The 27,746-nt window shown below is 37.0% G+C and overlaps 1 protein-coding gene across 27 annotated transcripts in view; it reads left to right on the top strand.

Annotated features, from left to right (window-relative positions):
- Positions 1 to 27,746, top strand: part of LOC143219184 (protein muscleblind) — a 520,585-nt gene that overhangs the window by 366,427 nt on the left and 126,412 nt on the right. For 3 of the 27 annotated variants that reach the window (XM_076445104.1, XM_076445108.1, XM_076445107.1), the window contains one exon: positions 7,006 to 18,524. The exons of the other annotated variants lie outside the window; for them this stretch is intronic. In XM_076445104.1, coding sequence (XP_076301219.1) covers positions 7,006 to 7,009 — 4 coding nt within the window. In that variant the 3' untranslated portion in view covers positions 7,010 to 18,524. Of the gene's footprint in view, positions 1 to 7,005; positions 18,525 to 27,746 lie in introns of those variants that run through there. 27 annotated transcript variants of the gene reach the window in all.

The following is a 27,746-nucleotide window of genomic DNA, read 5'->3' as shown; positions in this document are numbered from 1 at the left end:
GAGGGGTTCGCGTTCGCCCCCAAAACCTGCTCAGTAATTTCTGTCGAGGTTTACGTAAGACATAAATTGACCCGATTCAATTTTCAGAAAAAGCCAATCGTATTCTGTAATGTGTGTACGTACACAGATAATGTCAGAATCGTGTGTTATATCTAGACTGCGGATGTTTATGCAATTTTCAATTTTTCTGGACGAATTTTAAGAAAGTGGAATCAAATAAAATCTTGTTCTCAGTGGTAGTAGCCTCTCTCTTTTTAGATCAGATAAATTAAAATCGTACTAAATTCTGTCATATTTTATATCCTAGCATTTTTTGACAATTTTCGGAAGCCATAAATGCATAAAGATCCGCAGTCTAGTTATATCTTTGTTTAATATCGTGATATGCACCATTGAAAATGTCTGATATCAATCAGAGAGGGAGAAAGAAATAAAGAAACAGAGAGAATATCTCTAATGAACGCGTAATATGCTTAAAAAATATCCGGTGTGTCTGTGACGCGTACGGACAGATGACGTAAATAGATACGTCACAATGTTCGCCAAGAGATCGTTTTATTGTCACTGGCATCGGGAAGGAAGAAAGGCAGGAAATAAACGATAAAACAATTAATGTCCATACATTGTGACGTTGACGCAGAAGTGATTTCATTATATTTACTGGCATAGTTACCACCGTGGCAGATGCACTTGCTGGCGCCGTCATTGACACGCGTGGTCGCCGCCGCGCCGCGCCGCAGAGCCTCTCTTCCACACCTGACAACGCTTAAATCTCTTATAAGGAGTTTGTGGAGCATCATTGGATTGCTGTTGAGATGCTCTTTCCAACCGTATACAATTTCTGTATTTCGTATTGGCTTTTCTACGGGTATAAGCCGACATTGTGTTGAGATTTATGTATTTTCAACACGAACTCTTTATATTTTCACCGGAACTACTCAAAACTAACGATCGATTAAACATATTCTGAAAATTTCGTCAAAATTGGTCGACGTTGCGACGAGCAACAAACGTATAAAGGTGGTAAAAATTGCAGATTTTCACGACTTTTCGTTTTTCATTTAATTTAAGTGACAGGTCTACAAAACGAATTTTTTAAATTTTCACTATAGGCCCACATAAAAAGTTGTAAAATGCAATTTTTAGTATTTTTTCTACAATTCCGATGAATTGCAATTTTTGAGAAAATCTCTTTTCACATCCTGTAGTAAACTAATTGCTCTAGCTTCCAAAAACAGTTCAAATCGTATAGTACAATATGAAAAAAGTTATCGTCTTTTTAAGAGCGTCCGAATATCAATTTGGGGGTCATTGTATGTACATTTTCAATGTCCTGTTCCGCTTTATTGCATTTAATCTTAAACTGTTAATCAAATGTTATTCTATTATTATTATTTATATTTGTCGGGCTTTAAACCGTACAAATATTACAAACCATAAAATAATTGTTTATTCTTTACGTCCTATGTCAATACAAACTCTTTTATGCTGTCTTCGAATCATCGGTGATATTTGTAAAAAGCAATATTAACAGTTTCGTATAGACGAATATGTAGATGTACTCGTATAAGTTTGACGAGTCGCGAGAAATTCCGGTAAAACTTCCGGTAATTCCATTCAAATTTTTCGAGCTAATTCCTGCGCGTCACAGACCCCCAGCTCGTACGTATTATGCCGGCGAACGACTCGTTACATATACCCTCGACAATAGAACCAGAGCCAGTTATCACGGTTCTTTGTATTCAAATTGGCTCAGGAACACAGCGGTCAGATTACGTGGAATAGGCATTTATTGGGGGATTATGAAAGCCGTATTCTAATAACAACGCGGCCTTATTCGTTGGTCTATAATTACCTTTTTGTGTTGTACATTAATCAACAATGGGAAACTATAGATGTTGCAATTTCCTTTGAATGTTCTTGTGTGTGTATACGCGTACCATTTAAAATTAATCACAACAAAACAATACAATATTCTGCTCAAAGTACAGCTGGATCTTAATAACAGCTCTCAGCGTTGGTCAACTACCGGCAAGAGAATGTTAGGATTTATTATTTATTCAACTTTCACGACGTCCCACTGAAATTATCGGATCGTTTACTGCATACAATATCTTAGTCTATGGATACACGTACTACGTATTTTGCAATATAAGACGACGAGAAGAGGATCGTGCGCGACTCGGATATTATTATTTATTATGCAAATCGACAACCAATACGTTGAAGCGTTGTTAATTTACTATAAAAAATATATTGAACATGGTAGTTCGTTTATTAAATCCTACTGCGTTTCAAGTTTATTTTTAATTTTAAAAACATGTCTTTTTTATTTTTAATGTGTTGTACATAAGTTTACTTGTATACATAATTGTACATAAGTGTGCAATAACCTTTTGTAGTAACAAAGTTATTTTCTTTTACACACCTTCCCTTTTCTTACGTTGAACACTTTTGGGCCGCCTGGATTATCGTCGAGTTTTTTCGACAATTTTCGACTGTCTGGCTTGTCGTTGAGTTGCACTACTGAATTTCGCGCCACTTCCTTCGCTATCATGTTCTCCTAATACAAAGTTCGATTTTTCGAAAAATTCGAGAATCTATAAAATTGAGTTTTGTATTAGGTAAACATGGTAATAAAGGAGGTGGCACGAAAATCAGTAGTGCAACTCAACGAAAAGTCAGACGGCTAAAAATTTTAGAATTTTCACCATTTTCACAACTCCAAATCAGTAGTACAATTCAAACACAACTCAGTCGCAATCTTTACATGTATTTCTGAACTTCGCCAACTTAATAGTAGGGAAGGGGTTTAAATAAATAGTCCATGATGTTGGTATATAGTAGATAGATATTTATATTGCATATTACAAGAGTACAAGCTCTCTTAAATAATAAATCGCAGTGAAGAATTATTGGTTACACACTATTCGACAGAGTTTGCTTTAATAAATTAGTTAGGAATGATTTTTTAAACTGTTGTTCATTTCTTGACCTTCGTGGAAATGGTTCTACAACGAATAACGCTTCAAATTGAAACTGTACATCATTCAAACATTTTTAATTATTTGACTCAAAGTTTCATAGCTAATTGTTTATAAACTAATCACAAATTCAGAAAAATCGTAGACCTCATACATGCATACAGTACGATTACTAGCCTGTTAAGTCACCCAAGTCGATTTATATTTAAGCTGAGATATATTTCAGAGTTTGCGTTCTTCAATAAAATTAAAAATATACGTCACACTGCTTAAGTATATCCAAAAGAGTTAAGTTTACAATTCCTATTAAAATAATAGCAATTATTTAGTGAACAATATGTATTTTCTTACCACAAATAGAGTTATGTCACTTTCAAAATTAACAACTACATAGATTTGTTATAAAATTGGAAAGATCCTTCAGTCCTGTTCTCAAAGATAGGATTTTATCTCGTTGCACTTTCTTAAAGTTTCTCTATAAAAATTGGAAATTGCATAAACATCCGCAGTCTACACTTAAGCTTATAAAGAAACCGCTACATACCTACCACATTAATCAATTGATTGTCGACGATGAAACACTGTATTCCTGTAACATTTGGATCATCGCTGCTCATCTTTCTAAATGATGTATCCTGTGCTTCGTTAAATTGAATTGTAGAGAGAAGGTTCCTTTCGGTACGAGGACATAGGCCGGCAGCCGGTAACTGTTGATCTGAGAAGCGGTGGCAGGTTGGCAGGGAATAGCCGTGGACTTGAATGGCGGAGAGCCTCGAGGGCCGTCAGATGCATTTTTCATGTCTCGTCCAAGCTATATGTATACATATACATATACATATAGAAGACATAGAACACAGAAGTGGAAGAAGGGTGAAGGGAGGAACAGTAGAAAGAGGGAAAAGGATTTGAGGTTGCAGTCTTCTCTATTCTTTCCTCTCTTTTTCATCGTATTATTCCCGTTTCTATTCGATTCTCGACACTATTGGACGACACAGTAGCTGCTTCTGCTCGGTTACGTCCTACGAGAACCCTTTAGACGGATAGATCTCTATACACTATAGGGTACACATACATACATACATATAGGGTGTCCCTGGTTTGGACACTTTAACTTATTTCGGTTACTCTTTATGACACACACACACACAAAACACCTTGATATAAGAGGACATAATTTGATTTGAGGAGTCAAATATTATGATCACTAGACTGCGGATCTTTATGCAATTATAGCTGTTGGAGATTTACAAAAATGCCAGGATATAAAATACGACAGAATTTAGTGCGATTTTTAATTATTTAGGATCTATAAATGATATTACCCCAATGAAAATAAGATTTTCTTTGTCCCCACTTTCTTAAAATTCGTTCACAACAATCGCATAAACATTCGCAGTCTAATGATCATCGAAAATGTTGTTTGTTCTTTGTCCCCGCTTTCTTAAAATTCGTTTACAACAATCGCATAAACATTCGCAGTCTAATGATCATCGAAAATGTTGTTTTTGATAATCCAAGATCAGTTAGCAAGTATGCTAAAAAATATTGAATATTATTATGAACGAACATTAGAAGAAAACCGACTTATTCCTTGCACACATACCTAGAAATCGAGAAGTCTGTTACCATTCCGCAAGTCAAGAATTTGTTCGCAAAATATTCACATGTTCGCTACTTGCATCACAATGTTCGCGAAGAAAATTAACAATGTTCTTGTCCATGATAAAAATATAACGTATAGCATTATACTTAAAGCATTTGTAATTTTTTGCGTGAACAATGCACTTTTCATATTTCGTAAGAGGACACATTGTGTTTGGTAAAATGCTGAAACTATAAAAACCATTGACAGAGAAGACGCTAATGGCGAATATGTTAACAGTTAAAATTGATGATTCAACTTCCGATGCACTCTGTTCAAGTCTCGCTCGGTCAGCTGGTTGGTACGTCACGCGCACGCGCAATATACAGTGAAGAGGAAAAAAACAGGGCAATACCCTAGACTCGACCTATCGCAGCAGGATGCCCTGTATTTGTTGATTGCGTATGCGTGCACAGGTGACCTACCGATCGGCTGACCGAGATTTGCACATCGTGAGCCTTACAACTCTTAATAATCTCGGAACTTTTTTGTACTTCCAAAATGGTTAAAAACTTTTCAACTTTTCTGTATTCATGAGAAGCCCTCTATATGTTTACATATGTCTTTTTAACATTGTGTAACATGCACGACCCAGACCAATCGAATAATTTACGTTATCAAGACGATCGCGTGATTTTCAAGTAGAAAAATTAGGATTTTGTGTCATTGGACTGCATTAGATTAATTAGACTGCGGATTTTCATGCATTTGTGAAGAAATTTGCTAGGTGAAATATAAAACAGTGATGAATTAGAAGAATCTAAAAATACAATAGTGTTATGTTCGTTTCAGGTGTAGAAAACTATTAGGGGATGAAATGAATTTGTATTGAACTCTCCTACTGCTCACAATCGCTGCTGAACATTTTTGGCTGCAATGTATTTTGGTGTTCCTGAGAATTGAGTTTAACAAAGGTACTTGTTACAGTTACTCGCTTTAACGCGAATTTATATCGTCGCGTTGTACGGAATTTCACTTACAGAATGTGTTATCAAAAGTTCACAAGTATAAGATTGAATTTTGCAATATACATACGTATTTTCAACAAAGGATGCGAAATTATTCTGTCGCGTGTAAGATTATTAAAAGAAATGTTTATTATAATATGTGTGAGGGCAAGTGTCGCATATTTCAAGATTTTACTAAGCATACCGAGACGCAATAAAATACGCTAATTAATTTCTATAAATAAGTTTCAGCTATGATTTTCTCGGGGAACGAAACTTTCAACAAAAGAGATTGCAGCATGTTTTGAAATTGGCATGTGACAAAACTTCATTGCGACGGTAGTGCCACCGCTTACGGAAGATTTTGTATAGATATTCGAATAGCATATAATTTGTCGTTTATATATCCCTTCGCCCCTCTGCCCTGGCCATCCATAGTTTCTTTATCGCGCCCCTCCGATTTATTCCGTTTCCTGCGAGAGAACCAGCTTCTGCGAAGAGTCCAAGTTTGGAGACCGATGGATTGCCAAGGCTTTTGTCTCGATTCGTCCCGCCGCGGAATTTATTATTCCCGATAAGTTTTCCTTTACACGGATCGGGCAGCAGCTCGTGGCCTGACGCGAGTCCGACTTCTTGCCTCGTTTCTTATTCGTCGAGTATATATGTATACGACCCAGCCCAGGCACAGCTGATCGATCGCCGCGCTTATCTTAAATTCAATGGGGCATCGGACGATTGAATAAAATCGAAACTCGTCGGCAAATCGACGTTAATAACGTTAAAAGTTTGCGAAACAAGATAAGGGTAACCCCACGATAATGCTCGTCGTCTGAAGAACTCGTATTCTGTTCTAATGGTTCCTTGGACTGATCCACCTACGTGGCTCGTTACCAATGCGGTCTTATCCTTCTCTCATTCTCAGTTAATTACGAGTACTTTAAATATATGTATACTACGCGCATTAATTCTATCAAACAGATAGAGCTTAAATTATTTCATTTCAACTACAACAAAAAAACGGTTCGATCGTTTATTACGAATTATAAAGCAACTTTGCTAATTGTCAAACAAAATCAACGTTTCGATCCTAGTTTGGATCTTTTTCAAGATTTATTTGATCGCACCGTTGCGCCGAAAACATTAAAAAATTTATTATCAGCAAATACGATCTATAGAAGAAACATATTTACAACAAAAAAACTCGATAAACGGGTGGTGAATACTTATACATTGCTTAGAGTGGCGTTTGCATTATAAAATGTTTAGCTTATATGAAAATGAGAATTTTAAGAAATACAACTCATGAATTTGCTCGTACCATTATTTTTAATCGATTTTAGAGAACAATATCAAAAGTTATTTTTACAACCTTCACTATCATAATTCAATTAATTATATTTATTATAAAATTTCTCTCTCTTTTCTGTTACAGGTAAGAACATTGGACAATTTCATTATGCGCATCGTATTTAAATACATTCTCAAAATGTGGATCGGTCGATTCCCATACAGGTAAATGAGATTTTATTAATTAGAATTACAATTCGAGTGGTTCTATATTATTTGAAGCAAATGTAATTTTGAATACCATGGAATGTTGATTAAATAAATTTCACGGGTCAGTATACAATCACTGTGAAAAGTATTCGTATACCCTTTAAAAACGAATTACTTTTGAAAAATTTATCCAAATCTTTTTGAAAGGATTGATTTACCAGTTAATGGTTACATAATTTTTTTTTAAATTGCTATTGGTCGCGATTGCGAAGAAAAAAAGCGACGCCCACAATTGCTAAGATTTTTTTCTGTGTCTCTAATGAAAATTTAAAAATGCTTTTAGTAGACCTAAGTTAGTTATTATTAGACTGCGGATCTTTATGCAAAATAAAAGATGTTTGCATTGATTCCAAGACACAGGAGCCAAATAGACATTTCTTTCTTCTTTTAATCGTCTCTTATTAAGCTGAAATTAATACGCAGATGTCCTTAAATCTTCTTAATTCGTTCGCTGCTTTAAATTGTACGTGTCATAAATGGACAAAATCCGCAGTCTAGTTATTATACATGCACATATTTTCTATGCGTCAACTGATTTGCAAAAGACATGTTAAAAGATAAAAAATTCAAAAATCGTAACCTTTACTTTTTTCTTCGTAATTGCGACTGATTTTTAGAAAGTTTTTTAAAAAATCATTTATACATTAGCTAGTAAACAAATCCTTCTAACATCTCAAAAAAATTCAAGCCGTTTGGTCCACATAAAAAAAAAATGATTTCTTTTTTAAGGGTTTACGAATACTTTTTACACCGACTATACATAAAGTTTAGATTTCGATCGGATATTGTATGTTTTCTACAGGAAAATGTAACCATGGTTCAATTATCTAGAACCTAAAAAGTGGTGGTGTCATGACGATAAGGTAATCTACTAGTTGCACCACATAAAATGTAAAACTGTGCTCACCGTTTATTGTCGGAGCATACGTCGCGATAAGCAAACAGCATTTAATCCGACAATGTATTGCCCTCCGTATACTGAAACACGAATGGTAACAGGTTGATGAACGATATGGTAGATATTATGAGTTTTAAATTTAAATTTCTGCTTACAAGGAGAGTGGAAGGTGGAAAATTGTAGATTTGTATAGATTTTGTTATCGCAATTACGGAAATATATCGTTATAGTGTCAGATACAATGTTTCAAGATATTCATGCAATTCGTTATTCAAGATATTCATAATTAAACTAATTGTGTGATAATATGACTGTATTGGTAATTCCGGAAAAAACAACGTGGTCGTGTATTTTTATTTCAGGCAAAAGTTTTAAAGGTTTTAAAACTTCTATCGAATGGTGATACACATTTCACGTTGATTGTAGAAATCAAGATCATGTTAATTAAGGTTACAATATAACTTTTGAGGGCAACTGCAGCCTAGATTGATATTTTATCTAGCGCTTTTGACCACTGGAATATCCCATTTTTGCATTATCCAGAAATGAAAAGGCACATCACACCGTTGCAGTTCTAGAAACGAGTCTACCTTCTTAAGAAGTAGTAAAAAGTTTTTTTTCTATTTTCTCATAGAATCATTCCCTCCATATTTTCTCAAACAAAGTCATTTATATATATATATATATTTTTTTTTTTAAGCACGAGTATTCTATATCAAATTAATCGCATTATTCAGAGCTTTCCAATGATATACAGTTCAAAAGTAGTGGTCACTGAATGAGGTTATAACGATACAATAAAAGAGAATTACGAAACAAAAGGTCGCGAATTTAGTTGCCAACCTAATAATTTTGAAACGCCCCGTACATACAAGTATACGTATGCATTTGAACGATGAAGAAAGCAGAATACCGAACCAATTGCAATCGAAGAAAGATTCGAAGTGAAGATACGCGGTCAAGAAATTTAGTCGGACGAACTTAAATCCGAGGATCGGCGAGGTATCGAAGGAACAAACGTCGGTTAGTAAGAGCCGGAAGATCGGGAAGATGAGGGCAAGCGAAAGAGACCGAAAAGAAAGCAAAAGAAAGTAGTACGGTCTGCGCGCGATCGAGACCGGAGGCTGCTTAAGATTTTCGGCGCGTGCAGACTCTTCTTAACCTTTGCCTCGTCCGCGTTTTTTAATGCGAAATCTCTTTCCCTCCTACCCGAATCTCGACTTCTCTTTTCCGTAACACATACAGCAGATCCTTCGAAGTCCTTTCAAGTTCTCTCCCGGGTCGCATCGAGTCCATCGTAGAGACCTTGGTTGCAAATCCAATTGGTCCTGGGATCGTCTCGCACTGTCGTGTAATTTTTTGACTTCCCAACGCTGCGCAGCATTTCAATCCCCTGTTGAAAAAGGCTTTATTCGAACGATTTCCATTTGTTGTTGCCTGTTGGTAAAAGAAACATCGATTTGCGGAATTTGAATATTATAGCTAGTGTAGAAAGAAACGAAACATTTACGAAATTATTACAGACTTGCTTGTAAACTGCAATTATTTCTTTAACCCTTAAAATGCTGTATACTTTTTGGCAATACTAATAACGATGTTTCGTATTGAGTAAGCAATCCAGGATATTCCAAGATAACTGCTGGAAAGACAACAGGGAATTCACTATTTCTTAAATCAAATCGAGGATTAATTATTTTGTTCGAACAGCTGTAATCGCATCAAATTGAACAAATTAATTTAAAAAACAGCTTGAAATATTTTGTACGGCTCAACTCGTACCTCTAATTTATGATTAATTGTTTTAATATATGAATGTGAACGAAATATAAATGATTAGTACCTATAGAAAGGAAATCTAACTATTTAGAGTAATTTCCATCTTGTTTACTATTATATGTAAAGCTCGTAGAAAGAGCCACTATCTACATTTCTTTCAGCGGAACAGATAATTGTAGCTTTTTACGTGGCACACATTTCGCGTGGTAATGGAATTAAAAAGTAATATGAGCGGAAGCTGGCGCGGGTCAGTGATCGGAACGATAATAGCGACATTAACGCCGCCGCGCAATAATATAAAATCTACTTAACCTCCGTAGAACGTGTCTGAAACTTCATTTGAAGGTACGGGACTCGAATCTCATTTGCAATATGTCCTGAAAGCGATCAAGAGAGAAAAACAAGAGCGTAGGAAAGGGGACGAAAGTCGACGTTGCTTCCGCCATTTTTCCGACCCAATTCCGATCGCGAATAACAAAAGCGTCGCGCACCGACGATATTTATCGCGTTGTTTACCGAAAGCTTTTTCAATTTTTCTTAAACTCCTGTCGCGCGCGCGTTTCGTCGAATCCAACGAGACAAATTCCAGAGAGAAAGATATATATTTTCGGAAATTCTCTCGTTCGGTCGGCCCGAGAGAAACACTTTTTCATGTAGCAGAAAACGATCGATCCACGAACATTTTAGAAAAGTTTCATTGCTCTCCACCGATTTTAGCTAATTTATCATCCGAACGACACGTAGAGCCATCTACGTAAGTACATATGCAGGGAAATAGATGATATGGCGGGGAAGCCAAGCAAAAAATTGATAATTATACATTTTAATTATAAGTCAGTAATTAAATAAAAATATGGAGTCATTAAACTTAGATTGAAAAAGTAGTGAAAACCCATTTTGCCCGTAAAATGAAGCAATTTGGTTCCTTTCATAAATTCATAGAATGAAGCAAGTTGGTTCCTTTAATTATTTTCTAACAATTGACGCACAAATATGAATTTCTTCGAAATCATTTTCATCAACCCACGCACAGGAGTTGTAGGAGCAGTGTCCACAAAATTGGCACGCAACCCCCAACCTTCGGTGGCTCGTAAATACGATTTATTGCAATCTTCGAATTCTCTGGATTTCTCTACTGTTTTGTTTTTCTTTCAAAAGCGGATGATTTGGATCAGGACGTTTCCTTTTTTCCAATAATAGTTTTATACTTTCTAGTTACTTTTTGTGTGGACTAAAAGTGAAAATTACAGTCGTTCCATAATCATAATTATACAAATATTGCTCTCGAAAACAGAATTTCGTACATTTTATTCGTGAGAATAATATTCTTAGTACATCAACATAAAGTTATTTATTTGTGCATTTATGAAGAAGTTGGTTGGATGATATATAAAATAGTAATAGACTAGAAAAATTTAAGAACACTGTAACGTTGTTTTTAATGTAACAAAGTCATCAGGGGATGAAATCAATTTTTATTTTCTTCCTGCCTCCCACAATCGAAGCAGAATATTTTTATTTTGCATAAAGGGGTCCGCAGTCTAATGTGCTCACATTAGGATCAATAAAAAGCTGATTTCTTGCAAAACTACATCACCGTTTATGTTGATTTCACTATTGTTAGATCTTTTGCTAGAAGTTTTATCACAAGACGCACCTACATCTTTCATTATTTCTTCTGTCATCCTATAACAGTTATTTAAAAATTTTCGCGACACAGTACTTGCGATTTTCGACGATCCAGAGTCAAGATCCATACTTTTAGCTGATACTCGAAGCTTTCGATATGTACTGGTAAAGGAGCAGGACTTGAAAGTTTCGTGGGAGAAAAACGACGAGCAGGTGGGCGGGTCTTATGCTACGTGTCCGAGGGAATATCCAGAAAGAAGTTGGATTCTTAATGCCGACGTTAGAGTACTTCATCTTCGCCGTTGCCCCCCTCCCCACGCCTCCATCAGTTACTACGTCGGTCAGGGCCGAACTTGCTTGTTCGAACGTGGATAAGAAACTTTAGGATATTCTCGATAGGAACCTTTGATTCTGCGACTCTTTTCCTATTTTCGAACAAAGGCCACGATGAAGACGAATAGGCAATGTAATGGACGAATAGAGGGTATATGGAAATCACTCGATAGGGGAAAAGTCCTTCGAAATGTTGGTAGCATCGATTTTATTTCAAGTGTGCTGGGAAATCTCAGAGAAGTGAATGGAAAATTTGGGAGTGCTACTGAAGTTGGAGTAAATTCTTCAATCATACAAGTATTTATATACAGATAATTATATTATACAATTATTTGAAAAGTATTCGGTACAAGGTTATCGGTTATCACTAGACTGCGGATTTTATGCATTTATGACAAAAATGGACACGTACAATTTAAAGCAGTGGACATGTTAAAAATATTTAATGAACATCAACGTACTAGTTTCAGCTTAATAGGATAATTAAAAGAAGAATACAATTTTTATTTGGCTCCTGTGTCCTGCAATCAATGCAAACATTTTTTATTTTGCGTAAAGATCCGCAGTCTAGTTATCATTTACACTGAAGGGATGAAACAGCACAAACAATATTTACAAAATTTGATTTGTTAAATAATTTTTCTTATCGATTGCTAATCCACTTTTATGCAGAATCGCATGTGTAATCTATAAATCAAGATAGGAAACATGTGCTTTTGGGATTTTTTGTTCTTCGTTTTTGTTTTTCAGAAAAATTATTAAATTCGTAATACTTTCCCAAGCCGTGTAGAGAGAAATGACAACATAAATTTTTACAATATTTTAAACTATAATACTGTGTTACATGTGATTAGTCATTTTGTTGAAAATGACAGTGTAGCGTCGTAAATGACACAAGTATTTGTAGTCCATACTGACTGTAAGATAAAATCCACTGTTACTATGCAATGCTTAGCGATAATTGAGATTTTACGTCGGCAACTAGTGGCAAAATTGCAGTTGAGCTTTCCTTGCAAATTTTTCAATACCTAGTTCACTCGATAAAGTTTTCAAGTTTTTTCACGAAATGTGTGAAAAAATGCTTCGAATCTATCGGATTTTACGAATCATCGTTAATTAAAAGTTACGAATTACGAATTAACATCTACCTAATTTTATGAAGAAAATGTTTGGACTTCTGTCGGATAGCTAACACCTTCTCTCTTCTCTAACCCCAATTCCTCAAGATCGTTTCATGTTTTATCTGGCTATAAATATAGTTGCATGAATTTATTACGTATCCAGAATTTCGAAAATTACTTCTGGCTCGATTAAAACAGCCAGGAGTGCAAATGTCGCGGTTCGCGCGATAAGAAGATCGCGGTGGAGTTTCGAGGGGGTGGAAGCGTTAAGGGAAGGTAAAGGAAGAGCGTGCTGAGGAGGAGTTGGCCGAGAGGACGCAAGCAGGCACCGGTTTCTATCTATGTTAATTACCGGGGTGAACGTAAATCACGATCGCCCAGGTGCTCCGTCGGCAAAGTAGGTACCTCAGCCCAGGATTCCAAGAACGGACGTGGGCCACGGGATAAAAGCTGTAATTAATTACGCAATTATCCAACCCCGTTTAAAGATAAAAACCGTATTTTTCGCTTCGATGCGGATTACGGGACCGCTACAACGCCCTCTTTCACCCCTTTCCTTCGTTCTTCTCCTACGTCTTTGCACCGTCTTGAAATTTTCTCTTTAGAAAGAGTGTGGTCTTCTTAACACTTCTATAAGCTGATCCTTGAATGGATGTACAATTGTACAGAGATCTCTGATATGTAATACTCTTTCTGGTTCTATACAAACATACAAAGTCCTACGTTACTTACATAAGTTCTTACGTTACTTCTAATTGTTAATGGTCTTTAGACAGACAAGTTAGGATTAAACGTATCGATGTAGTGAGATAATACATTCAGCGGAACCGTAACTAATTAGAAATTCTTTTCGTTAGCCAGACTCCTTAGGCTACCTGGAAATGAACAATGAGATCATACACGGTTTCATTTATACCTCTGAACAAATTTATAAAATTACTCCATGGGAAATGGTATCCTACTATATTATTGCCTCGGACCTTTTAACATTAAGGAGTTAATTAAAGGAATTAATTAAAGCAGTTCAAATTAAATTAAATGAAAGTACTTATTCTATCTTATTCTTATTCTATCAAATCTATTTATTTCGATTTGAATCTGAATGATTCGAAACTTTATGTATGCATATATGTTACATATGCACATACAGTGGCTCACGAAAGTATTCGAACGCCCTTTAAAACAGAATAACTTTTTTATAATTGTAACAAACGACCTGATTTTTTATAATGAATTAGAAGCACTGGTTTATGAAATGATATGGAAAAAATATTTTCCAAAAAATTATAATTTACAAAGTTACATGCAAAAATAAAAAAGTCATTTTTTGAACTTTTTTATTAGGGCCCTTAAAGAATATTTAAAATATATGTTTTGTAGATCTATGTTAGTTATACACATGCTGAAAATTTCGTCAAGATTTCACTGTTCGCAGAAACCATAGTGTCTTTCGTCTCCCTCCTTTTTCTCTGGTTCTTCTTCCTTTTCCTTCAGACTTCAAACTCATCCTACTTGCCTAGTTCCACCGATACTTCTTCCTGTTCGCTTCCACTATCAGCCAAGCCTGGTCCCGCAGGTCTTTTTGTTACACTCGTTTTCCCAGGCATCCCTGATTTAGAGCTCATTTTCGTCGGCCGAAAGCTGTCCCGTTCTCACCCCTGAATCAACTTTGCGCCCTCCACAAATCACCGTCGAACCATTACGTTGCTCTCTCCCTTCCTTGGACCGATTCGCCTAAGAAGGCAATGCTTTTCACCACCGCGATGAATTCTTTTAGGATAGAAGTCGCGTCGTGGATCATTTCGAACACTCTGAAGATCCCTGGATTGTGTTACGGAAGTGCTGAAAATAATGGTTCGAATTCAATACATTTATAAGTGTAAATCGTTTCTCAACGATAAGACAGACAAAAAGTACAACATTTTATAATATATTAAATGTTATATTAAACATTTTCGTATTTCAGATTGTTATAAAATATATTTATAAAATAAAATATAATATATTTAATATAATATAATATAATAAAATATAAGATATATTTCATTTTCGAAATTGTACGTCTTATTTAAAATACTAAATATTTTATTTAAATATTTGTTTCGCCAAATAATGCCCACCCCTGAGCTAGAGGAATTAGTGTACTACAAGATGTGAAAAGCAATTTTTTGAGAATGACTAATTACTCGTAAAATTAGGAAACTTCGAAGAATTCGTACATTATCGCTGTAGCTACGTTGATCTCGAGTCAATTCGGAAATATTACGAGTTGCTGTTGGTTATTGCTTCGCACGTAGATGCTCCCCTAGCCGGTCTCACGTTACGACGTAATATATCGCCGTCTTGGGATCACCGTCGTAATTATCCTCTAATACCAATTCATAAGAGCGTCGGCCATTTTCAAACCCTCGCACGTAATTCTAGGAGAAGCACGAGGATGTACGTTCCACATTGAGAACTCACACGCGCGCACCCGCTCGTTTCTCCCTCTCTCCCACTCTCTCGCTCTCTCTCTGTCTCTCTCCATATATGTGTTTCGTTTTACAGGATAAGAGGCCACGAGCCAAGGAGAAAGGACATCTTAGTCGCCAAATTTCCACGCTCTCGCCTTTTCTCTTGTGCAAGGAAACTATTATCAAAACCAGATAAATATTTACGAAAACGGAGTAACCCCCCACTCCGATAGTTTTTTAAATATGTTATTAACTTCTCCCTTCTCCGCCCTGATCCCAAAAATCTGACCTAAATCAAACTCATTTTTTATTTAAAAAAGTTCGATCACAGAGAGAGAGAGAGGGTAACTTTTTCCTCTTTATTCGTGCTCCCTCCCCTCATCTAACGACTCTGCGTCCACCAGAGTTGGTCAAAAATTTAATCAACGATTGACGACTAAATTTCTACTTCAATCGTTAATCGCAATTAACAATTCGAGTTTTGAGTTATAGATGGTAAGAACTTATTGGCTGGTACGGGAGGTATTACCATTACGTGAAAGCTTAATCCGGTGAACAGCACTTTCAGGGATCATGAAAACATTTAATCCCCATGTTCTAATACTAACGATAAGTGTCAAAAATAAATCTCAGCGATGACCAGCAGTCTTTAGAACTATTCGCTGTTATCTTTCAATCATTTTAGTCTGCTACCCTCGTCAATTGGTTTATTTTTTCAAGTTTCTTCATTCTTCTTCGCGAACGATTCTCATTTCCGCAGGGCTAATCAGCTAAGAAGGACGCGTCGCGATTTCGAAAATGAACGTAACGGGGTCAGTTAACAGGGAGCAGCCTATACAGTACAGCTGAAGCAGCAAGCCAGCAACGGTAATTCGAGATACCTTTCGGGATTCGCAGAAAAGGAGAATCGAGTCGAGACTCGCCCTACGGCATTTCTGATGTGGCCATCGGGTGCAGGCCATGAATCTTTCATGCGTCAATCGTTCTCTTCCCTCTTCTTTCCACGTTCGTTTCGATCCCCCTTTGCTCTTCGCTATCCCTAACCTTGGTAGGGTCTTCGAGTCCCTTTCGAGGAATCCCGACGAGTCAACGCTTCTTCTAGTTATCAGTCAGCAGAATCTGTCAATCGGTGGAGTAAACGTATTCTACTCTATCTCGGTTGTTCCACCACCGTCATTGCTGTTTTCGCGGCAGCGTAGATATCACCCCCCTCATACACCTCGATCCACATGGAATATTTCTCTTTATTCTTTTTGACCTTGATCTTTCGATATGCCCTTAGACTCACCCACGAACTGCCACAAGAGATTGGTTATTAGAGTGAATTATTTCACAGGCATCATAGATTCCATACTATGGAATTCGGATAGAACATTAAGCTTCCATGATGATATGTTGATTAATACAGACAACACCGTTGCTATTTTCATTAAAATAATCTATTCTGTTGCCTTGTTATTTTCATATTTGATTAGCTATGTATGCGAGAGTCAAGATACCCGTGCGAAAAGCAACAAGAATGGCCCGGTTGGAATTGGAATACTGTTTCCAGTTCCGATACGAAGACGATATTTCACACATGACGAATTGCAACTTGAAAATTCTGGGGATGAGCAGGCGCATCGTGGTCAGCCGCGCTCGAAAATGAATCCTTGAGGAAGATGTTATATCCGCTTGATCCCGATCCATTCCAGAGGACAAGAGAATGATGTAAGGAGGCACAAGGGGTTGCCGGTGGCTCGGTCTGAAGGAGGAAAGCAGTCTAGAAGAGGATGGCAACGAGGAAGGAGAGGGTTGGCTTTACGGGGATACCGAGTAAATGCCCCATGAATGAACGATGAGCCTTGGGGCCAACGATCCTCCCCCACCTTCTTCATTTCTGCCTCCTTCTACTGGTGCCGTCCGGGTTTGGCCCTCTCTGCGAATTCGAATCGGATTTCTCTAGGCTAGATCTCTTACAATGATCCATGATTATTTCCGCAAAACTTTTTCTAAGATAATTTATACAGAATTGTTTGCCACGCGACTACTTCATTTAACCCAGTTGTTAAGGTTGGCCCCGACAGGCGTTTTGAAGCTGTGCATTGGATGTATTGTTAACGCCTATAGAGTCGGTCATTTTACACTGCTCGAAATGAGCTGAAGACGCACGTCAGATCTTATTGTGAATAATTGTAACGAACTCCAACTGATGCTTAAGTTTATTGTTAAATTAGTATATCTGCTCACAATTCGATACAGAATATACGAATAAAAAGGTATATAACAAAAACGTTTTAAAAACCACGCTTATATTAAAATGCACTAAAAAGGAGAAAATAATTTGTTTTCCTGATTCTCCATGAAATACCGAATCCAGTTAAACGATTAATAATATTTTTCCCCAATTTTCAGCAATCAGTTCAAAATTTCTTCTGTTATAAAATTAGTGTCGGGATAGATGGAAAAATTTAATATAAATTTACATAAAATCATTACATTAGTGACTATAAAAATAATAGCGTGGAGCGCCCACGAAGATTACGGCAATACAGCTTAGCGCGTAAAATTCGTAATATCGTCAGGTTTTCAAATATACACGAGATTCCTCGGAAGTCTTCCACAAACAATCCCATAGAATTGCGTTATTCTTGATTTTCGTCTCACATCAAGTCACGGGGATCTCTCCTAGCATAGAATCGTGGACCCTTCAGTATAACGATGTCTACGGTAGAAATCGTAGGCGAGTGTCATTAAATATATTCGGAGCGAGTCAAGAGAATCCTGAACATCGTTATTCCGTGAACCGTTCAATCTTTCCATGATTTTTCGCACGCGCTGTTGCTGCGATACCGCTAAATATAAATCTCATTTATTATTGCTACGAGATATTATTAAATCCGTTTATCTCGCTTTCCCGTTCAAACTAAGTTTGCATCTCTTCTCTCAGTCTCGTTGGTAAAAAAAAATAGAGTAACAGGACACACACACAGAGGAGAAGATCGCGGGAAAAAGAGAGACGGAGAGAGAGAGAGAGGGGGGGTAGGAGGGCGATTGAAATGGAAGAGTATGAAGAACAGAGATAGAGAAGCGGAAGGGAAAACCATTGGAAGAGTGAAGCAAGCCGACGAATTTATTAACTTTAAAAGCTGCCTGCAATACCGCCTTGTTGGAGGCGCTTTCATGGCTTTACGACCTGCCTCCCTCCCTCCCGCCCCTCCAGTCCCCACGAACCCCGCCATCATCCCCTCCATGGTCTGACCCTCCCTCCCCGTCGCTCTCGTCGAACCGTCGCGTCATCCGCCTGCACCCCTATCCCGCGGATCCATGATGCTCAACTTATAATTTTCTTTGAAGCTTCGTGGCTTATCGATTGGGCTTTATGATTGGAATTTGTAATAACTTTCGATCCGGGTGCCGTTTCACCGCACGGTAGTCCCGGTTGCACCGACGAGGGGCTGCACTTTCCGGATTTCATATCGGGCCAGTGCTACCAGCGCTCCCTCCCACTCGTTCTTCCTTTCGAACGGAGGTATGAGGATCCAATAATGGAGTCACAAAGATTTAGTTCCTACTTCGGCCGGGCTTCGTGTGTTTCGCTCGATACCCTGACGGAAGAAGAAAAAGTGGCAATTATCGTCTTATCTCTATGGGGACTCTGACTAGATTCGATCACGTTGTTGTGCGGAATACATACATATTATACAGACCTCTTTCAGCACAATCTGTCCTTTCAAATTCGCTGAATAATGTCTTCACTTTATCTTCATTCTACCATAATCACAAGAATGGTTTTCGAATTGCAGAAGACCGAAGCAGAGTTCTCGCCAAGTTGATTGTGCATGTGTTGTGCACATACTATCACATCTTTTTTCCCCAAATTCAAGATCTTATTACATTTTATGTATTAAATTTTACGTAATAAAGTCTTGTCTGGCGACTGACAATCTTTTTGCCGATTCTTCTTGCGTCTGGGACGGATTTTCGTTGAGCAATTCCTCCAACTCACCGTCATCGAACTTTCTCGGTGCACCTGAACGATCGTCGTCTTCCAAATTAAAATTTCCGGCTTTAAGCCATTGCTACCACTCTTGACATACTCTATAAGATACAGCGTTCTCTCGCAGTGCCACGCAAATCATTTCAGTAGCATCAACAGCTGATTTCGTAAGCTGGAATACAAAGAGTAGGCAGTGACACAAATGATGCTTCTCGCACGCCATATTGCTTGAAATATTTGCTTAGAACTGGAAACTTGTAGAGCGCTCATCACGACTCTTCTTAAAACTACAAGAACGTTCTTTCTGATGGCACCAAAATCCGGGAAGTAATTCGAATTCAGTCAGAAGTTATGGCCGTAGAAAAAAAGGGGAAGGTACTTATTTGCACACCTAATATAATCACGTGGTTGTGCAAAGAAGAAAGAAAATTTCCAAGGCGCACCTTTCCCTAATACCGTTTTCAAATTTTAAGCTTCTACTGCTACAATAATGCTATGAAGTAAACTCTCAAACCCATTAACCAATATCTCTCCATAAATGCATAGAAATCCGCAGTCTATTATTACTATTACTATTTGTAATAATTAGACTGCGCATTTTATGCATTTATGAGAAAGATAGATACGTACGATCTGAAGCAGTGGACATGTGAAAACGATTTAACGACATCGGTGTATTAGTTTCAGCTTAATAAGATGATTAAAAGAAGAAGGAATTTTTTATTTGATTCCTGTGGCTTGTAATCGATACAGACAATTTTTATTTTGCATAAAGATCCGCAGTCTAGTAGTAATACCGAAGTCGGAATTGAATGTACACGACGGATTGATCGTTAAGAAATTATGTGAATGGACAATTGTTTATAAATTCTCTTTTATCCGAGGCGAAGGCATCTTCTTTCGAAGTTGTTTTAGAAAGTTCAGAGTAGACCTTACTGTTCTATGTGTACCTTATAAAAACATATTGCAATTGCGCTACGAAAGGTGATGATAGAAAGAGTGCAAATAAAGCTGCGACTTGTAATAATCGTATAAATACATACAGTGACTCCCACAAATATTCGGACACTCTTAAAAAGGCGATAATTTTTTTAATATTGTACTATACGATTTCAACTTTTTTGGGAAAGCTAGAGCAATTAGTTTACTACAAGATGTGAAAAAAATTTTTCCAAAAATTGCAATTGATCGGAATTGTAGAAAAAAATACTAAAAGTTGCATTTCACAACTTTTTTTATGCGGGCATATAATAAAAATTTTAAAAATACGTTTTGTAGATCTTTGTGAATTAAACATATTCTGAAAATTATGTCAAAATCGGTCGATCGGTCAAAATCGGTAAAAATTGCAGATTTTCACGATTCTCGGCCTATAACTGCAGATTCTTACATCGTCTAATGCCTGTCGCTTTTCTCCGCATCAACCGATTTCGATGAAACTTTCACAGTGCATATAATTGACACAGATTTACAAAACGTATTTTTTAAAATTTTCAATATAGGCCCACATTAAAAAGTTGTAAAACACAACTCTTAGTACATTGTACACAATTCCGACCAATTGCAATTTTCAAAAATATTTCTTTTCACATCCTGTAGTAAATTAATTGCTCTAGCTTCCAAAAAAAGTTCGAATCGTATAGTCCAATGGCTTTTTAAGAGTGTCCGAATATTTGTGGGAGTCACTGTATATTTGAGTGTGTGAGAGAATCAGATGTGATATTCGTGAATCCACCGAAAGACTGGGGAGAAGATTCGACAAATTTTCTCCCGACAAACGCATCCATATTCCAGCCGGAAGGACCATCAGGTGACCATCCCTTTGTTATACGATTATTGCCCTAATACCCAGCTGAACTCACCCTTCACAATCGTGGGTTGGCGGACTCTACACGGTTGTAAATCGTGTACCAGAGAACACGTTACACGAACCTAAAACCATTGTTCATAGTAACATATTTTACTACGTCGCGTTGCGTCGCCTCGAGCTATCTACGATCGACAATTTAGCAAAAAAGGAATTGGCTTCTGAATACTTGGCTTTTATGAAATATTTAAAAAGCATCAGCTTGGCGCAGCTCGAATATGATGGTATATCGCTGAAGAAACTTAGTTTTTACATACAAACCTTTTGGTTGTACGTAATTGACGAATAAGACAAAATAGGAACGAGTTTCTCCTATTATATCTCCCGTTTGTTTTATTTCTCGCTTAATTTGCCGACCGATACCATACGCCAAATGATCTAGCGTTAATTAGAAAACACTAATATTAAATCTAACCGGAAGTTCGATATAAGATAAAATGCACTTGGGCTCTTGAAATGGGTAAAACAGGTTTCCATGTCACTTTGGTTTTTATATCGCGGTACGCGAGCAAGAAAACTTACACAAACACTGTTGAGAATTTGCAATTATCCCGCTTATACTGTACAGTGTTCCGTTGGAATTTTTATTGCATTGAAACAAAACTTTGTACGCAACTGAAACAAGCTTCACGAGTGTAAAAGATACATAACAGATGTACTAAACAAAATTAAATGGTTTCCAATAATGTATCGTACAATCCGCGTATCTACTCTGGAAATAAAAAATTTTCAACTAATTTTTTTAAACAAAGTATGTACATTTTTGTATGTTTTATTGCGTTTTAATCCTCTACGGAAACGTTTCAACCCCTTGCCTTACAATATCGAGTCAGACTCGTGATGGAGATTCTGAACAGAGTCTAATAAATGTGTTTGCTATTCGTTTCCTTTAAAACGAAACAAAATCCGATTTTGGTTTTGTTAATGTACAGCTGTTGGAGAACGTGTAGGCGTACAACAAGTACAAAGTTCCTCCTTCTCTAGGAAATTAAGAATTAGAAAAAAAGTTTTAATCACTGAAATCATAAAATTTCGTATCCATAAAATTCGAAAATCATAGGCAATGGAAGTTTATTTATTCTAGGTCGGAAGAAATGTTTAATTTTATAGTTCAAATAGCTCCGAGTGCAAAGGATCAAATTCGAAACAGAATACAAATTCTGTACGTAAGACTTTTTACGATTTCGTATCCATAAAATTTGAGGAACCATATGGAATGGAAATATTCCAGGTCGAAAGAAATGTTTCATTTAAGGGTTTAATTCAGCTTTGGACTAAAAAAGGGCAACGTAAGTTTCTATATACATATGTATACAGACACGCATATATTTACAGGTGTGCAGAATTGAGCGAATATCGCGAGCATCACGATAAAAAAATTACAGGTCATAAGGGGCGTCGTATATGTCGTCCCCGACAGGAAAGTAACATCAGGGTATATTTCTGGATGTTTCGTATTACTGGAAACCAGACTCCCTTTAGAAATGTCCTAAATGTGTTGCGCAATAAAAGCTGTAGTCCTATAAAATATCGTCACCAACATTTCTTCTCCCTATCAGTTATCCATCTTTGGTCCCTCGACGGATAGGACGCGGGTACATAAAGCGGGCACTACGTCGGATTGAAATATAACCTCGAATATTTCCTTACACCGGTGTCCAATATCTATACATATTATACGACACAGTACTTTCTTACGATTAAACTTTAACGTGCGCAGTCCCTCGTAGAACGTTTGATGTAGTACGATCGAACCGTTGACGTTATTTTAGAGTTATGAAAATATACTCGTTCGGTTAAAAACACACTTCTCTCATTCTGTTCTTTGGCTACATCTTCGTACGCATACATTTACATAGTTGTTATATGTATGTGTACCCATTATTATAATATCCACTTGGCCATGCTTCACTACGTCCAAAAAAAGTCTTCGCTGAAATCATTAATTAGGTTTGAAGATTTATTTCAAAATCGTATCTTTCAAGATATACAATAGAGATTATCTATGTTCTTGTTAAACGAGTCTTTATATTTTTATTATCATCTTGCGTTAGCTAAGATTACGTATGCATATAATAAGCGGTCTCTCAGTTTTTTAGATATTCGCAAAAATATTTTTTTTAAGTTTAAGTTAGGTCTGGGGTTAGGTATATGGATTACCGTATAATATACCAAGAAGTCTTGACATAGAAACTTAATTCCTGTTCACGTTCGTGCTTCATTGACACTATACTCACCAAATCTTAAAAGTAACTGGTGCTTTGGTGCGGCTCCTATAGTAATACGTGCTCTACTAAAGATATTTACGCAATCATTTCTTATGAAATAATTTTTATTATTTCAATAATTGTAAAATAAAAAATCTGGAACCGGTGTTGGTAGAAAATCTGCGTTTTCAGGAATGTCCAAAGAGAATATTTCTCAAAATTCTTACCTTCTGCCGCGGACGGAAAAACAAAGGTGGAGGTACTATCTTCTGTAAGAGACGTGTCGCTTAATTAATTTGTGAAATTACGACTGCTCTATCGTGTCAGTGCTACGAGCGATTATTGTTACGATATCTTCCAAGTCTTCCGAGTGTTTATTCTGCGTGAGGTATCGCGAGAAGAGATTCAATTACGCCAGACCATTGAAATATCACGTAATCCCGTCTTCGGAAGGAATCGGTACGAAAGTTTTCAAGGGTTTTCGTGGCAGTTAACCGGGGAAATAAGGGGGCCCGAACGAACGAATGAACGAACGAACGAACGAACGAACGAACGATTCCGCTGGTACAGCTGCCACTAAAGAAACGGAATCAAACTTAATTTTGCACAGACACCTGACTGCCGTAGGCCGTGCGAGTATCTCCGGCGAACCTTAACTCGCCCACCCACGTAACTGGCCGTGAAATATCATTCCGCAATTTCGTTTAATTAAAATCTGATTCAAAGTTCGCGAACGACCGCACGTCCCGGATAATACTGGTTACGCCGGCTGCGGTTAATGCATCAGTCGAAGAGTTCTGCTTCTCTCTCTCTCTCTCTTTCCCTCTCGCTTTCTCTCTCATACACACTCGCACACACACGCACACACTCTCTTCTTTATTTTCATCTTCTTCTTCTTCTTCGCTCTCTTCTTTTCTAACTAACTTTTATTATACTTCCTGTTTTTTCTTAATTCGTCTTTAAGTTTTAAATGCGATCTCTCCGTTTTTCTATTCCTAATTTCACTTTTTTCTTCTTCGCTCGTGATTATATTATTGGGTTTAATGGAGAATCCGTTCCATTAGAATAAACATCTAAAATTGATAAACTATGCGAATATAATGCTTGTGTTTCGAGCGTTGTGTCCAATATTGCCGCTGGTTCAAGGCAATTAACGCTCTAGTTTCATACTGATGAATTCTGTGTCACAATCAAAGAACTTCCGATATAAATGAGATGGAGGGATGATTTTTAAAAACAATAAAGCTGAAATATTGTAGAATATGGGAAAAATAGAGAGTTTATGGTACGAACGTTTTTTAATCTTGAAAAAAATCGTTAAACTTGCACGAATTGAAGAAAATTGTGGTTTATCCAATACTACGCGCGGAAAAAAATTTTTTTCACATGCTATACATCATTTGCAGTAGATTTTCGTCACGCTGATTTCAAATCTGGTCTCAAAATTTGTCTACATTAACTAATTCGTCAAAATTACTTGTTGCGTGAATTTTAGGACACCGTTTACAATGCTATTTCTAATAACGGAAAAATCAATACTATGATTAAATCGTGAACGTGGTAGTAGCACAAGCGAGTAAAAGAATCCCTAAAAAGTGACCGCGTGTACACGAAGCCGTGGATTAAGTACCCGTTCAAGCAGATAACGATTCGGTTCAATCGTTCGTGTAATATTCCGTAATATCGTTTCGCAAATCCGATTGAAAGTTTTCGAGGCAACTCGAAACGAGAAGTTACAATGGAAATTATGGCCGGTGCACAGCTCACCGCCGCGCCGCCGCAGCTGCAAGGGAAACACGGTGAATCAAACTTAATAATGCCGCCGAAACACCTGTTTGCCCGGTCTGCGCTTCTCCGGATTTTCGTTCGCCTTTATGCTACGGAGTTACTCGTAAAACGTTATTAACCAACTTGATTTTATTAAACTGCCATCGCTTATTGTTTATCATCGACGAAAAGATTCTGCTCGTTCTCGTCCTAAAAAGAGCCGTTTCATGATCAATTTTATAGTCGATGCTTAGCTTCATCATTCAGACTATAGAAGATAAACTTAATTTCACTTTAAACATACATATGCATTGTCTAGTATAAAGAAGACTAGGATCCAGTTTGTGTTACATAAAGGAATGTTATCTATTTGTTCCGTAGAAAACTTGACTTCATTTAAATGTTAAATGTTATATGGAAAGAGTACAATTATAGTATTTCAATGAATCGTATGATACTATACTTGTATTTCAGAATTTTTTTAACCAAATGACTGTTTGTAGCAGTCAGGGTCTTTTCTTATACAATTGTTAGTTAAGGAAATGAAATCCATGTCTGAGAGCTGCAGGATTACAATCGAAAAAGGAAGTAATTCCTTAATACAAGTAGGTAATTTGTTCTCTTCGAGGTGGCTTGCAATCGCCCAAGAGTAAAAGTGTCGTGGCGATTCTAATGTTACAAAGAATTGTTTTAATGTGACAGACTAAGCTTTCTGATGTTTATGGAATCGAGGAAATGGAGGCTTTAACACTAACCGTACCGAGCACAAAATGCGACTGCTATACATTGTTTTATAAAAATGATAACACTGACTGAGTTCATCCAAATTTCTTGCAATTTTTATAACAATACGTGCTTGAACGAAGAAATTCGTTTAATGATTTCTAATGGAATTATCCTTACAACTTCAATGATTATAAAGTAAATTATAATTAATATTTAGACTATGGCGGCTCATAACGCCTAACAGTGTTATATGAATCGTGCTGTGTGGCTCTGTATGATCGACAGAGACCAACCAGATGATCCCCATTCTTCTAATATTCGTGCAAATTATTCTGCACGTAAGAACTCGTAATAACATTTACTATTATACTTGAGAAACTGCAATCTTGATGAAGGTATTAGTTGCTCCATCAAAAAGGAAGTCTTATGTATAAAAATATGAAAAACGTGTCGAACAAAAGTTGTATTGTTCGCCGAAGTAACTACGAATCTAAAGAAAAATTGTTTTGAAATCCAATTTTTACGGTGACCTTGTATTATATTTGAATATTATTTATAGAGCATAGACAGACAAATTCAACGACATATAGAAATGTATATTCACGATGTGTGTTACATGGGGAAAACCAAGTTTCAAAAATAATAAAAAGTATTCAAGCTCGATGCCGCACGTTCGATCGATCTAAATTTTCCACAGATTGTTTTTTGACAAAAATACAAAGGTCGAAAAATAAAGTCTACCTCAATGTACACGCATACTATTATTTAGTATACCTACTTTGTATATTTGAGTTCACATATAATTCAACTACACTATTCTAATATTGATCACATCCAGAAAATTGTAAACGTTGTTCGTGGATTTTCCGCGTCTTTATCACATTCAGTTTGAATATTTCTGAACAGCTTATGCATATAAACGAGTTTCCGTGCTGTTGCGAATAAAAGGTAATTATTCCGTACATCTCGGAGTGACTTTATTATACATGAAAGTGCGAAATCTGCCCCGGAAAACAGGTACTTTCGAGGTATTGGGCTGAACTATCCCCTTTTTCCTGCACTGGCAAGCCCTGCTGCTTCCCCGTAATTTTCATTGTGACCCTTTGGCGAAACGGTCTATCTACACAGACGCTAGACGTCGCGTCGCGTCGCGTCGGTCCAACGCTGTCGTACTAATGGTCTCACGAGCCAGACTTCGTAACCCTTCGAGAAAAGGGAAGGGGTAGGGTGAAAGAGAATGAAAAAAAAGGAGGAAAGGGAGAAGGAAGAAACGGTTTTACGAGGCGGAGAATGTTTTATTCATACCGCGTACAGAGTCCCACCCGTTTCACTAAACGCGCATACCGTCAACGTCGTATCAAGCTTCAACTATAAGCCCGGCTGAACTAGAGTTTTCCAAAATGCGCCGGGCATGTGAAACTAAGGGGGTTGCGGAACCTTTAGTGGGTGGCTTCTGACCCCTTCGGCGTGTATCTTCCTCACGTTCCGCCTCCGACACTGTCTTACGAGCTTGCTGCCGTTCGACGTCCACCGAATACGCTCTTTTATTTGCGTTATCCGTGTTAGCAGGACAGGGGATGAGTCCTGGACGTTTTCTCGTTTCTTTTCGTATATTTTGAACAAATCAAAAGTAGAAATTTCTAGTTCAACTAGCCACGAGAACGAAAATTCCAGTTGTCATTGATTTGTTTAATATCATTAAAGGTTACAGGAAAAACAATTCGTAACAATTAGATCATTTTCTAGAAGTAAATAAGAAACATCCTCTTTTAGAAAACTCTGCTAGGTTTAATATATTTTCAAAATAATAATAATGAAAGCACTGAAATGGAAAACGTGAATACGTTTCGAGGAGGAAAC

Source organism: Lasioglossum baleicum, unplaced genomic scaffold, assembly GCF_051020765.1.
Source record: "Lasioglossum baleicum unplaced genomic scaffold, iyLasBale1 scaffold0021, whole genome shotgun sequence".
Lineage (NCBI taxonomy): Eukaryota > Metazoa > Arthropoda > Insecta > Hymenoptera > Halictidae > Lasioglossum > Lasioglossum baleicum.
Note: the sequence above shows the minus strand (reverse complement) of the source record. Positions and strands in the feature narration are given on the sequence as shown.